Source organism: Barbatula barbatula, assembly GCF_947034865.1.
Source record: "Barbatula barbatula genome assembly, chromosome: 23".
Lineage (NCBI taxonomy): Eukaryota > Metazoa > Chordata > Actinopteri > Cypriniformes > Nemacheilidae > Barbatula > Barbatula barbatula.
Window position 1 is genome coordinate 4,228,243 of NC_136786.1, and position 14,462 is coordinate 4,242,704.

Below are 14,462 nucleotides of genomic sequence, written 5' to 3' on the forward strand. Positions count from 1 at the left end.
CCTTTTATCAAATTAGCCAGTATCTTCTGAACGCAAAGTCCAAGGTTACCAAACTTTGGTACACATTCAATCCATTAATTTTATAAAAAAAATTATCTGGGTGTTAAACAACTGAAAACTCTTCCCATATCCATAACCGTGCAGTTCCTCAAATTGAAAACTGGCATGTACATACTTTAATGGACATCCTAACATATCCTTTAATATAATTTGGATACATAAAAACAGGGCTGCCAAAAGCAGCTTATAATGGCAAATAAGATCTGTCTACCATGAGGAAAACTGACATATTTATAGACACCATTAAACCAAACATATGTTTGTCTAAGTTTATATGTAATTTTTTGAAAACATTTAATGACTTTTTCAAACTTGCCCCGGATGTCAGTAGGTATAGTGAACTAAATGACGTGAACTATATTTCAGACCTGTAGTTTGTTCCCAAGGGATAAATTGAAACAATGTTCCGTTTTTCATCTAGTTTCTGTTTACTTTCTCATGGCAACATTTCAGAATGAATCCAAATTTAGAAATACAAGTCATGTGAGAGTAAACTGTCCTGTCATTGGTCAAAGCACAGACGCTTCCAGGATTCTGTCAGAAAAACACTCTGGAATGTTGCTTTCTGAGAAAAATGCACAACACTTCTGCACATCGTAATTTTTTTGTCAATCGCCGTGATGACATAAACTGCCACGAATCAAATGCAAGATTGAAACACTTTGTATCTCTTGGTTCTGGCTATGTCTTTCGTTTAGCTTTGGTGAAGTTGTCGACGTGTGAGAGGCGCAGCAGAAATAACAGTGAGCTCTTTGTCATCCTAACCGTTATCAAACTGAATGATCTGCATGCTGAACTTCCTCCTGCAGATGACCACAAAAAACACACACATGGTCACTTGCATGCAGCATAAAGGCGCAGTATGTGCATTGTCATTGGGGAAAAAACATGCTCACTTCTGCATCAATCCTGTAGGAAATTAACTTATTGAAGATGAACAAATGATGGCAGTCATTAACTATGGCAAACATTACCACAGTCTAAGTCAGTACACTCAGATGTGCTGTGTTATTGTTAAGAGCTTCTGTGCAACTTGAATCTGAGAGTTTAATCCACGCAGGAATTAAATTGCCCTTGGTCACCCGTTTTCTGGCTATGTGCTATGCACTATGTGCTGTATGCCATATTTGACTTTGCACTCTGCATGTTCCAATGGCCTGAATGTGCAGCCAAATATAGACTCGATCAATTCAAATACAGAGACATATTCCTGCCCTAGAAGCATACGGAACATACAAGTATGGTTGCCGCAACGCCTCATCAAGTCAAACATACCATCAGCATAGCATCTTGCTAATAGCTTTGTAGTCCGGTATGCAGGTGGTCAAGACACTTGCATTAAGGGCGTTGAAACTCTGCTTCTGCTTTTTCCCAATGGATACTTTGCCACTTCAAAAAGATTTGATTATTTTAAGCAGGACAATATGTTCTGAATCATAAACTATGGCCCAGTTTCACAGACAAGACTTAACTTAAGCCAGGAGTCAGAACTATACCTTCCTTTAATTAGTAAATTTAAGCTGGGAATGAAAAACATTACTGGTGTGCATCTTGAGACAAAACAATGGCACTGACATATTTTAAGATATGTTTGCACAAGTTGTTTTCAGTTTAGACAGCTAAAGCATTCATTTTGAAGCCTTGTCTGTGAAAGGGGGCACATGCTTTTTAATTAACTTTTCTCCATGTTCACGTGAGAGGTTACCAAAGAAACATAGTTTGATGTTGATTAGTTTGTGACACCTGCGCCTGCTAAGCTGCACCTGAATGTATGTAAAACTGCTTTTTCTAAGACATTTATCAGTTTGTTCTACACACATTCCCTACACACGTTTTTTACCAGCCTTTTTCTGTTTCTGCTCTGGAATTTCTTAATTGCAATTTTTTTTAACCTGAAACCAAAATTTTTAGAACGTTAGGGGAACATTCTGTGTTTGTTTTGCAAATGATCTTTTGACCAGTTAATGATTTATCTTAAGTATCTCTATCTCACCAGTAAGACTTGCAATAATACCATAAGAGTTGTACAATGTATAAAATGCCTATTGTGTGTGTGTACATATATGTATGTGACCATGCATTTGCTTTACTTTCTCTATTTCATATTACTTTTAAGGTCTAGTTTATGTTTTTTGTGTTCAACTTTTGTTGGTTTTGGTTTTCTTGTACAGCTGCTTTGATGCAATGCAAATTGTAAAAAGAGCTATAAAATAAAACAGAATTGAATTAAACAAGCAATGTCAATGCTAACCAGCCATTTCATAACCCCTACTATTTAGCATCTTGACTAGCCCGACTCAAATCCATGAAAAGACGCGATGACCTACTTGCGGTGCGATTCGCTCGAATAAGATGGCGCGAATGGCTCGAATTTGCGCGAGTTGAAAAATCTGAACTTTGGCGAAAAATTGCGCTGTGTTAACCAATCAGGAGCTTGCTCTAGTAGGGCCGTGAGCGATGCTGCAGAAGCCCCTCCCATGACACGAATTCGCATATGTAATGAAGCGAATTTCACGCGCAAATGATGCGAGTAAACTCAAAATGTTCAAGCTTTCAACACGCGAATAGCGTGATTTTCCGCTAAGTGTGAACACTCTATCATCACACTGTCAAACCCATCATACATATTAGGAACACTAATGTTGAATTGTCATCATTAAGAATTGTCATTGTGAATTATGTTTTTTATTGTCGAGTTGAGTTTCAGTTGTCCTTACCTTAACCCTAGCCCTTGAGTTAATTCAGTTAATTAGTTCAATGTTCGATCCACTGTGTGACTTGAGCGGTAATGCCGTTCCAGGTTTTTTTTAAGAAACGGGCTTAAGCCAGTCTTTAAATGAAGGGTCGTCGACCCATGTTCGCGAAAACTTACATTTCCCCACTTCGCAGTGTGGCTAATATCAACGGAGGCAAAAAGGCAGAAAATGTTGTTGGAGTCGCTGATAAACTATCAACCTAAGAACTCTACACTGTTTACTTCTACGTCATTGCTATCAACTCCGACTCACTCGGGGTCCTGTTAGCACAGTATATATTTTTAAACTAGGCTAGATGAAGTTAAAACATGGAGACACAAATATTAAGCAAAAAATGGAAACTCATTATATATTGAGGTGGTGATGAAAAATGTACTAAGTCAAATTGGATTTGTTACCTTTTACTACCTTTAAAGATAAATATAATTGTGGTAGATTCTTTTTACTACCTTTTACTACTGCGCGGACACCCTGTAAAATACACAAACAGGTGTAATGTGTAATCACTTGGCAAACGCGTGTTCTCACGTGGCTTTATATTTTTGTGCATTGCACCGCAATAGCCAAGTGATTGAGTCGCTTACAAACTGCATTTGTTTTATCCATTTCCATACTACCTGACTTATTTTTTATTATATATATTGATAGCAGAGGTTGGTACATCGCGGCACTATCGTGAAAAAAAATAATGTGATAGTTCGCGGCATCAATGCAGTATTTTTGCACAGCCCTATTGGCCACTGCAGTGCATTACACAAAAATTATTCAATGACTAACAATAACCATTAAGTTGTATGTACAGTATATAGCGCTTTTTCGCAATGTGCATTGTTCCAAAGCACCTTTACTGGGGAAAATAAGACAAACAGAAAAACACAGAAAATGGAACACACAGCAAATAACACTTTAACATTGATTAATTATTCATTGTGCTTTCACAGTTAATATATTGTATCGTGAGATATGTATCAGGATTGTGAAGCTTTTGCCAATACACAGCCCTACATTGTAACAATTCACTAAATCAACTAATAAAACACAAAGCAGTGTTTAAATCATCTCACAGAGCCAACGTCTTGCTCAGATAAATGTGTATATGTGAAATTAGACATTCATGAAGCGGTTACTCATGCAGCCATATAGTCAGTGCAAACACCCAGTGTGTGCGTGTTCATGTCCATTTACAGATGTGTGTATCATCCCCACTTTCTGGGAGATAATAAGAATGACACTCTCAGAGCAGTTCTGGAGATTTCTGGAGTTTATGTGTTCAGATCCCTATAGAGTGGGACCCTGAAAACGGCACGAGAATCACATGTGCAGTACACAAAACCATGCTACTCTTTTCACGAGTTGTAAATCGCATATAATAACTATGGATCAGGGACGGATATTATGCCAATTTTTGTACATTATTGGCGTGCTGTCCTTGGGAGAGGGCTCCGAGCTCAGTGGTTCCCTTAGACGGGGAGAGACCCCTGGTATGTGCCCGGACTCGTTCCCCCAAAAAATGGAATTGGCGTGAGCCGGAGCAACACAATCCCTAAAAATGAGGCTGCTTTAGGTTGATGGCCCTTTACTGGTCTGTGAGGTGGTTGGTTCTGCATTATCGAGCACTGCTGTGGCAGTGAGTAAGGAAGATGTGGAGTGGGGCACTACTGTGGCAGTGCTGAGTACAGATAAGGCTCTGTGGGAGCGAGTGGGAGAGATGCTGTTCTGCCCTCTGAAGAGAGGGTTGGGATCCTGGGGGAGCGGGTACTGCAGCAGCAGTTGAAAATAGATTGAAAGGTTCCTGCAGGAGCGGGCACTAATGCGGCAGTGCTGAGTAAAGAAGAAGGCTCCTGGAGGGGCAAAGGTAGGAGAAGCTGCAGCAGCCTCTGAGGAAGAGGACAGGGCTCCGCTGGAAGGTAAGGCTCTTTTGGAGCGGGGCACTACTGGGGCAGTGCAGAGTATAGAAAAGGCACCTGTGGGAGCGATACTACTGCGGTAGTGTGGAGTAAAGCTAGTCGCCTGCGGGAGCAGGGGTAGGGGAAGCTGGGGGAGCGAGCGCTGCTGTGGCAGAGAGAGGTGGAAGCACGGGCCCCTGCAGGGAAGTTTGCTGGGGCTAAACAGGCTCCTGGAGTAGTGGTGTCTGCTGCAGCAGAGAGAGATGGAAGCTCGGGCCCCGGCGGGGCAATCACAGCGGCGATGATGGCTTCTGGAGTCTACAGGAGTTTGTTGATAAGGGCTTAGTGAGTTTTGTTGTGGTTGCGGTCTAACCGGATTTAGCTTTTGTAAGACGTCCAGCAGCGGAGTGTCTGGATCTGCGGCTTGGAGAGGACTTTTTGGGCAGCTGTGGTTGCCGTGCCTATGCGGAAGGAGTGGCTGGACAAATGGTCTGCTGGGAAGCTGGAAAGGAGTTAAATGGATTTGAGGTGTTTTTGGAACCAGAAGCGAGTGGTGGGGCAGTAGGAGTCGTCTACGAGGAGCGGGTCAGATTTTGACCTGAGAATGTAAATGTAGTGTCCTCTTTTCGTTTAGTCAGTCTTGTGTGATATCCTTTGCAGAGGGTGATCCAGGGTGATTGTTTGTCTGGCGTCTGGGCTGGTGAGTTGTTGGGCTGGGCACTTTCGATGCCTTTGATGAGCATCGATGTCTGATAGCTGGCTATGGCTGGGGAGGGTGAGGCGAAAATTACTTTGTGAAAAAATTGGATTCCACTTAGGTACCCTTTAATGGAGTTGGCTCTGAGGTTTTTGGTGGTGTTGAGGTGGGAGATGAAAGAGGTGAGCAGGGAGACATCGGTGAATGGCAGGTTGTATGAGTGATGGAAGGATCAAAGCTCTTCGATGCAGTAAGGTAAGAATGGAGGGTCCTGGGGGAAACAGCTTGGAGGATGAAGTCGAGGGAGGCATCTAGGAGAGCTTTAAGCTAGTGGCTTATGGTAATATGAGTTCTGAATATGGAGGAACTGGGGTTGGCAGTGGGTCTGCAAATATAGTCCTACCGATTTTTTAATTGGGCAGGGATGCCTGGAATTTTTCTGAGTCTAAATTGATAACAAATAATTCGCTGGACGTGCTTGGGCCCATGTTTTTTGCTTGGGCGAGGGGTATCCCGAGCTTGGGGAAAACGTTTTGGACTGGCAACAAAACAGTTTTGGAGCTACTTCTGCAGCCGAAGGTCAAACTTTTTGCACCCAAGTTTTTTATTAGTTATAGCTTGGTTGATGACGTGTTAGTGAAGAGAAAACTCCTCGAGCGGGATGAGGCTATTTATGCTTGGGAAGAGAGAGGTGTTTGGGGAGGAGAGATCGAAAATGTGGCGTTTTTTGCTTACACGGAAGGAACTGAAGGGCAGGCGAAAAATGACAGATAATGAAATTCAAGTCGATTTCTTTTTAAATTAGTAACTGTAAGTTGGGGCAGATCAGGTTGTTGATGGACGGACTTTCGATGCTAGGTTAAAACCGTGAGAGACAGAGATTACGGAGTTTCGCGGGCACGGCTTGGAGAGTTATCACCATGCACCTGGAAGGCTGTCTTGGGAGAGCGGGCTTCCTGGTTAGCGATGCAGTACAGGTCATACAGATCGGCCTTGTTTAGCTGCCGGGAGAAATGTTCGTCAACGTTTCAGGTCCATCAATCTCTGCCATGCAGAAAGACACTAGAGATGGTGAAGGTAAGGTGGCTTTGTCTAAGGGTTTGCTCCCGGACTGATAGGATGATTGGTAAGATTGGTTATGGAAACCAGCCGGGTTAGTTATCTGATTGTGAGATTGGATATGTCAAACCAGCTGGGTTAGTTATCTGGACATGCTCTTCCCGAACTTTTTTAATAAAACATAATTTATTTACAGACACGCAGAGCAAGCAGATTACATATCAAAACCAAAGTTGAATAATTATTGATGTTAGCTTTAGCACGATTTGAATTTTATTTTATAATTTATTACTGTTCAGCACTACTTCCTGGAAAAAAAAATGCTTAATATGCCAGATTCCATGCCATTCCACGTTATACAGCAAATACAATTTTTATGCAATTCCATACATGGCATGGAATCATGGGGCCCTAAAAATGTAAAAATGAGTGGATTTATATGAAATTATGGAGTAAAATTGAAGGAAATTGCAGATACTCACTATTGGGCACAGTCGATGAGCTGGTACTCATTTGAGCGCTCAAAACAGGCCTTAAGCCCCTCATCATCCCACAGACGCTTTGCATGCTCAAAAAACTCCTGTAAACAAAGAACAACACACACATGGTAAACAAATGAGACAATACAAAACTATAAATTTAACTCAATTTACAATAGCGGTTTCAAAGAAAACAGTTAAGGACAAAAAAAAACTCATATACAAAAGGGATGTGTGGAGGGCAAATTTTTTATCAGTTTTATCAGCATATGCATTTTTTAATGCAAAACAAATCATTCGAATAATATTGTCTAAAGCTGGACATTACTTTTGGCTACTGCTGTATGCAGTGGGGTCCAAACACCTGATACCGCTATATTGCTGTTCAGAGAAGCTGCATTCTCATGGAGGTCGATGATATTGTGTTTTCTCTGATTAACACCGTGTCTACACCGGATGCGACCCGACACAGGCCTTGTTTTAATTGTTGCATCACATCCAATGTGGACAACATTTTAAATTATAAGTGGTTCTAATGCATTCTCTTGTCTTTTGTCGTGTCGCGTTGCATTCGGTGTAGACATGTTGAAACTCTCCATCATTCATATGGAAAAATAAAAACATTAACCTGATTATTCATAAGACTCATGAATAAGCATCTTTGTCATCCCTTATTCATTTCCCTGCTTATTTTCTTTAATCTTTTCCTCATCTCTGACCCACTACCTCAACACCAAAGAATAATAAATGCCCATAATAATAACAAATTAGGTGAAATAAATTAAAGCAAGGCCTTTGCAATGTTTAACTCACAGATGATCTCTTAAAGACGTATTGATTTATTTAGAAACATTTCAAGTAACCGTATGTTTTTTCCATCTCTAGAGCAGACGGGGGGGGGGGGGGGGTTCTAGGAAACTGCTTTGTTTTTCACACCTCTTCCTCAGAGAATACAGAGAGCTATACAGTAATTAAGCCCCTGGTGATGGCCTATCATATAATCACCACAATAAAGCAAAACAAATGGATAGAGAGATGCAAAACAAATGCATTACATCTCACGAAAACCAAAACATGTTCTCCAAGACATCTCACAATTCATATGTTGTGAAGCAATGACGCCCTGATGAAAAGTCCTGGCAAAACCACAAAGCTTGGCTGTTTTTAAAATCCGGCAAGATAAAAATATTTGTTATTCAATAGAATTTTGCTAAACATTACATGTTAGTTAATGTACTTTGTCTGATTGAATTGCTTGTCATTCAAATAACACACCTTTGTAATGAAGAATAACTGTGCGAAAGCGATATGTACGCTGTTAAATGGAGGATGTGAAGCTGCGTCGCTCCGCATGGATGAGGGTATGGAGCCATAGAAATGTACACTGTAGCAAGATCTAACTATCTTTCCAAATTGGCAGGCTGCACACGCATGACACTCTCAAAAATGTTATAGGTATGCTTGAGGTTTGTTTGCTGTCTGTTCCCATTTTAATGCATGATGGAGCATTATCGTGACATTTTTTTTCTACCATTATTAATAAAGGTGTACCATCAATAAATAAAGATACCGTTTAATTACACTTGTTACATTTGTGTGCCCTTCTAATGCATTCAGTGTGTTCATTTCAATGCAGCTCATCACAAACAGCGTGCAACGTAAAATGTCGCAACACAAGCGCAAACATACTCTAATACCACATTCACACAGACCGCTGGTCCCAGAAAATTGCCCAAACGTTTCCAGAGTGTCTTCTGTGGGAACGCAAACGCATCCCGGATTGATCTGAAAAGTGATTCCAGAAAGGGAACCTAGTAACATTAACGGGATCGGTCCTGTGAACAAAAGGCTGAAACAATGCTGTTAAAGCCGTGTACTGATGACACGCATCTTTATTAAATCGTTAATAGTTTTGATAGCAAATTGTGCTATTTAGCCACCTAAAAACACTGTGATCTTTCACCGTGATCAACCCTATTTTCACTACAAAATTCACATGAAATTACTGTGCAGTATATTACGTCACGTGTCTTCAGGGGATGTTTGTGAACGCATGCACAGATTCCAGAAAATTACTGGCAGTGTGAATGAACAAAATCTAACGATCCCGGGACAAATTCCTGGACACATTTTATGTGCATTTTCCAGGATCTCTGTGTGAAAAGGGCTTAAGAATGTGGTCATAGAGTTTCCAAGTTTTCTCCGAGAGCGCTGCTCACAGAAAACAAGACTGAAAAACACAAAGACACGCAACAGCAGCGTTCTGTTTGTAATGGTGGTGTTCTCCTGTTACACACAATTCTTCACAGTCGGAGAGGATGAGATCCCTTCGGAAAACTCGTGACAAACTGGGGTGCCTAGGGAGCGTGAACAAAAGATAAACATGAAAACAAACTTTACTGACAATTAGAGACCTTTCATTTAGCACAGACATTTGCTACCTGCACCTTCATTAGTCAGAGAGCGGACAAAAGAGTCATTAGGAGGGAGTTAAGCGGGACGCTCGTGACCCTCTTGAGAACACGCTAATGACAGCCTGAGCTCACCAGAGTCTCCCAGAAGCCCTGTGCTACTGTCACCACTGAGCACTAAACTAATCTCTCGGGCTCACACAGACAGACGAAAGTACAGGCAATATCACAGACGGCAAACACACAGGCAGGTGAATCTCATGGCACACTTACAGAGAGCAAAGAGGAATGAAGTCACTTTTTTTAACCAGCCTAAAAGTGCTCTCCGATGCTTCTTTACTGTGAGAATACAGCTGCACCAGATGTAAAACCTATTAATTCACAAAGAGGTTGTCAGACTTCACCAGACTACTGAATTAGAGCAAATGTCATGAAAGAACCCAAAAATCTGCCTTCCTAATGTCCTATTAAAACGCAAACTGAATAACATAAAGGATGGTGTCACAGAAATGAAAATTGCTAACATTCTTACAAATATCTTTCTTTGTTTTTAACAGAACAAATAAGTGTATATCGGTTTTAAACAACCTGAGATTTTTTTTGGGGTGAACTATCCCTTTAATGCCCTGGCAGTGGCAGATAGCTTTGGTTTCATATTTAGAGATTTAGAAGAAATATTTAAAGTTAAAACTGTTAACTGCTCCTTTGTAAAGGAAATATTGTTGTAAAATAAGGTGTTGAAAGTGTTTGTAAACCAAATCTTATTCTACTTTTGTTCATATAACAGTACCAGTTAAATCCAATACACTACTTTTGAATTCATTATTGAATTTTACGCATGGCAATGCGATTAATCACAGAAGAATCATGTGATTAATGCGCTTTAACATTTACTTAGCTAATCGTGAGTGGTAAGTGATCTCATTTACTCGTTCCATCATTCACTCGTTCACTCATTCATATATTTTATGTTAATCTGGAAGTGAGTGTCCTTTGGGGTGTTTAATGTTGGGGTGTCATTAAAACCATAGATATATATGAAGTATATTACACCACTGCAGCCAACATATGCAGAAAACAACTGAATGCACACATTTCTAAAGATAGCAACAGAAGCTGGGATTTATTAGGTCCCTTCAGATAAAAACAGTAAAGTAAGGCTACCATGGGCAATAGATCGTACACATGTTTCCCTGGCCTGTCGAGTCTTAATTTCTGCTGCAACTGCACCTGAGTGTTACAGCTGACCAAGCCCATTAAAAACCCTACCTGCAACTGGATTATGGACTTCCTGACGAACAGGCCTCAGCTCGTTAGGTTAGGCCACAATCTGCTCCACCACCACCACCCTCAACACTGGTGTACCACAGGGCTGCGTACTGAGCCCCTTTCTCTACTCCCTTTTCACACTCGACTGCAGGCCTGTGAACGGATCTAACTCCATCAAGTTTGCAGACGATACAACGGTGATTGGTCTCATCAGCAACAAAGATGAGACTGCATACAGGGAGGAGGTCCAGCACCTGGCCACATGGTGCTCAGACAACACCTGGTCCTTAACACCTCCAAGACAAAGGAGATCATCGTGGACTTCAGGAAGGCGAAAGGAGGCACACACGACCCCATCCACATTTATGGGATGGCTGTTGAACGTGTTTCCAGTTTTAAGTTCCTGGGGACTCATATTTCGGAGGACCTGTCCTGGACCACCAACACCTCATGCCTGATCAGGAAGGCTCACCAGCGTCTCTTCTTTCTAAGGACACTGAAGAAGAACCAACTGTCTTCATCATCTTCTGGTGAACTATCCTGGTGAACTTCCATCGCTGCACGATAGAGAGCATCCTGACCAACTGTGTCACAGTCTGGTACAGGATCTGTTCTGTTGCTGAGGGCAAGGCACTGCAGCGGGTGGTGAAAACAGCCCAGCGCATCACAGGGACTACACTTTCTCCCATTGAGGACATCCAGAAGAAACGCTGTCTGCGTCGAGCTCGCAGCATTCTCAAGGACTCCTCTCACCCCGCTCATAGACTGTTTACTCTCCTGCCTTCCGGTAGGCGCTTCCGGTGCCTCCGGACAAGAACCAGCAGACTAAGAAACAGCTTTTTTCCCAGAGCTGTTTCATTATTGAACTCTGCCCCCCACTGATTCCACTACCTCTCTTACCTTGAACTCCAAGCTGCTATAACATCTTTTACATTACACTACAGGGCTGCATGCATGACTGAACTGTACACACCAGTACTTCATGTTATCTGCTCTACTGGACTGTTTACACACGCACAGCATAATTTGCACTCTTTACTGCTCACTTGCACATCTGAAATATTTAACTGAATGCTCATTTGCACTAATGGACCACTTTCATAACTGCACTAACTTATCTACTGCACTGTAACTCTATTAACTGCATCTACTCATCTATTGCACTGTAACCTCAATAACTGCATTAACTTATCTACTGCACTGTAACTCTATTAACTGCATCTACTCATCTATTGCACTGTAACCTCAATAACTGCATTAACAAATCTACTGCACTGTAACCTAATTAACTGCATTAACTCATCTTCTGGACTGCAACCTATTATTAACTCGTACACTGCACCGTAAATTTAATAACCGCATTAACTCATCCACTGCATTGTTACTTTAACAGCTAATGTCAATAATCTATGCACACTTAATCACTTGCAGGATTGTTTAGTCTAAAATATTATCTGCTCATATCCACCTGTACATTAATGTTCATAGTGTTAATGTTCATAGTATATAGTCATCTGTATATATTGTTCATAGTACATACCTACTGTCATATTTTCATAGAACATACCTACTGTAACATTTTTTCATAACTGTATAATATTTTCTCAATATTGGATTCTGTATTTATTCTAACTGTATATCCTGCTCTTGCTAATTGCACTTCTGGTTAGACCTAAACTACATTTCGTTACACTGTACTTGTATATGTGTAATGACAATAAAGTTGAATCTAATCTAATCTAATAACCTAGGAGAGCCTAAGGTGGATCGTATCAGAAAGGCCTAACTATTGTCATGCTAACTATTTTCAATAGGTCATATGAACCATGGAGCAAAATCCAAAGTAAAGCTAGATCATTGAAAGAGACGATATGAATATAATCTTGGCCTACAACTTTGTCATGATAAAAATGTATCACCCAAATAAAAAATGTTAATGATTGGTAGTGTAAAGGCCAGCTACTGGTGATGCAGCAAGCTCATGTTTATAGTTTATGAGACATGAGCACCCACTCTGATAAGACGCACAGAGAGGAACTGAAAAGAACAATGAGTGCAATGTTGCATATTGTGTTAAAATGCAAACATGATTGCAAATGTTGTATTTCCTAGAAGTGCATGCATAATGTATGCATAATGTGCATACCTGTATTAATTTTTTTTCCAAGTTGTAGATCTTTTGGATACAATACACATGTCTGTCTGTGCATTATTTTAGACAATGAGAGCTAAATCCAACATACAGTATAATGTTGTAGGGTAACGTGTACAGGTTATTTCGGGTCAAGTTCACTATAAATCATAATACTGTTTTTCAATAAAGCTAAACCTTTGTATGAAATATAGTTCCATCAACATAATTAGACTACATGCATAACTACTGTATATACCACTACGTCATGGCTAAAAGTTTTGGCAGTGACATATATTTTGTGTTTTGCCTAGTTTGCTGCTTCAGTGTAGATTATTTTCCCACATGTTTCTATGGTATACTGGAAAACAATGATATCATATCATAGGTTTTAAAGACTTGTATTGGCTACATCATAATATATGCAAACAGTCAATATTTACAGTATAATGCCTTGTTTTTCATAACCTCTCCCATATGCTCCTGCTTGCCCAATTGCCTTTTGAGGAATGACCACGGGTTCTTAATATGGGACTGACATCTGGGGAGTTGCTTTTTTTGCAATTATTTAAAATGTATTTAATCACTCTGCACAGTAATCTATAAACAATGTGAATTATTTAGATTTTTAATGACCACAGAGAGTCAGGACCTCAGTTTAACGTCTCATTTCGAAGGACGGTGCTTTTTTTACAGTATGGGGCATTAGAACCCACACAGACCACAGGGTGAGCACCAGAGGTGGGTAGAGTAGCCAAAAAGTAAAAGTACAGGTAACTAGAGAAATTGAAAAATTTTGTAAAAGTCATTATTTTAAAAATTACTCGAGTAAAAGGGTATTATCTATTTTTGTGCCCCACAACAAAAGTAAACAATTAAAGTGACAATTTCTTAAACCGCCCTAACCAGAAGAGGACCCTTGCATCACTAGCATGCACATGTGAACAGCTTGGTTACAGTCACGTGATTCTTATATGGGGAGAAATTGAAAAGCAGAATGGACGAGATGGAGGAAAGTCTTTACTGGTTCAGACATAATAAACAGAAAATCACAACTTCATCCTCTCCTTTCGATTACATGATGCTTCTAAAAGGGGATAACCTTTCTGACAACCAAGGTTAATTGTTGTCATAGTCTAGAGACTCAACATCATTTCAAGCACTAGGGCAGCCTACAGAGAAGAACACCAGCAGTTCATTTTTGCTGTCACAAAAATCTTCCCCACCACAGCAGCACATTCTGTAAACTGTAAAAAAATTAAACGAATGAAAGAGTACAAAAACCTGACACTAATCTATTTCCCAGCAAGCACACAATGTCGCCCACCTTTTAGGCACGTTGTAGCAACTTGATTAAAAGGTTGATGTTTCTACGTTGTGTGGTGAAATTGTCACAACGTTGTCAAAAACTAATCTTTTAACCTGCCTTAGGCGCCATTGTTTTAGGTTATGTGTATGATTTATGGACAACCAGTAAACTAAATGTATCCACTGTACAGAAGTGCGAATATCAGCCTTTTAAATTTCAGTCGACAGCTGGGCTATCTGTAGAAGAGTCCACTCTGGTTCATCGGAAGACTGAATCAATCCAATTTTACAAGGTAATCATAACGAGAATAAAATCACTTCTACATACAGTAAATATGTGTGACTTGCAGCTCAAATGCTTAGAAAATGGTCATAACTTTGTTGTTTTTGGGCATATGTTTTTTTG

At 40.4% G+C, this 14,462-nt stretch overlaps 1 protein-coding gene across 1 annotated transcript in view; it reads right to left on the minus strand.

Moving 5' to 3' along the window:
- gnal (guanine nucleotide binding protein (G protein), alpha activating activity polypeptide, olfactory type) overlaps positions 1 to 14,462 on the minus strand; it is a 65,869-nt gene that overhangs the window by 36,684 nt on the left and 14,723 nt on the right. The window contains exon 5 of the mRNA XM_079488015.1: positions 6,941 to 7,038. Within this exon, the coding sequence (XP_079344141.1) occupies positions 6,941 to 7,038 (98 nt within the window). The remainder of the gene's footprint in view (positions 1 to 6,940; positions 7,039 to 14,462) is intronic.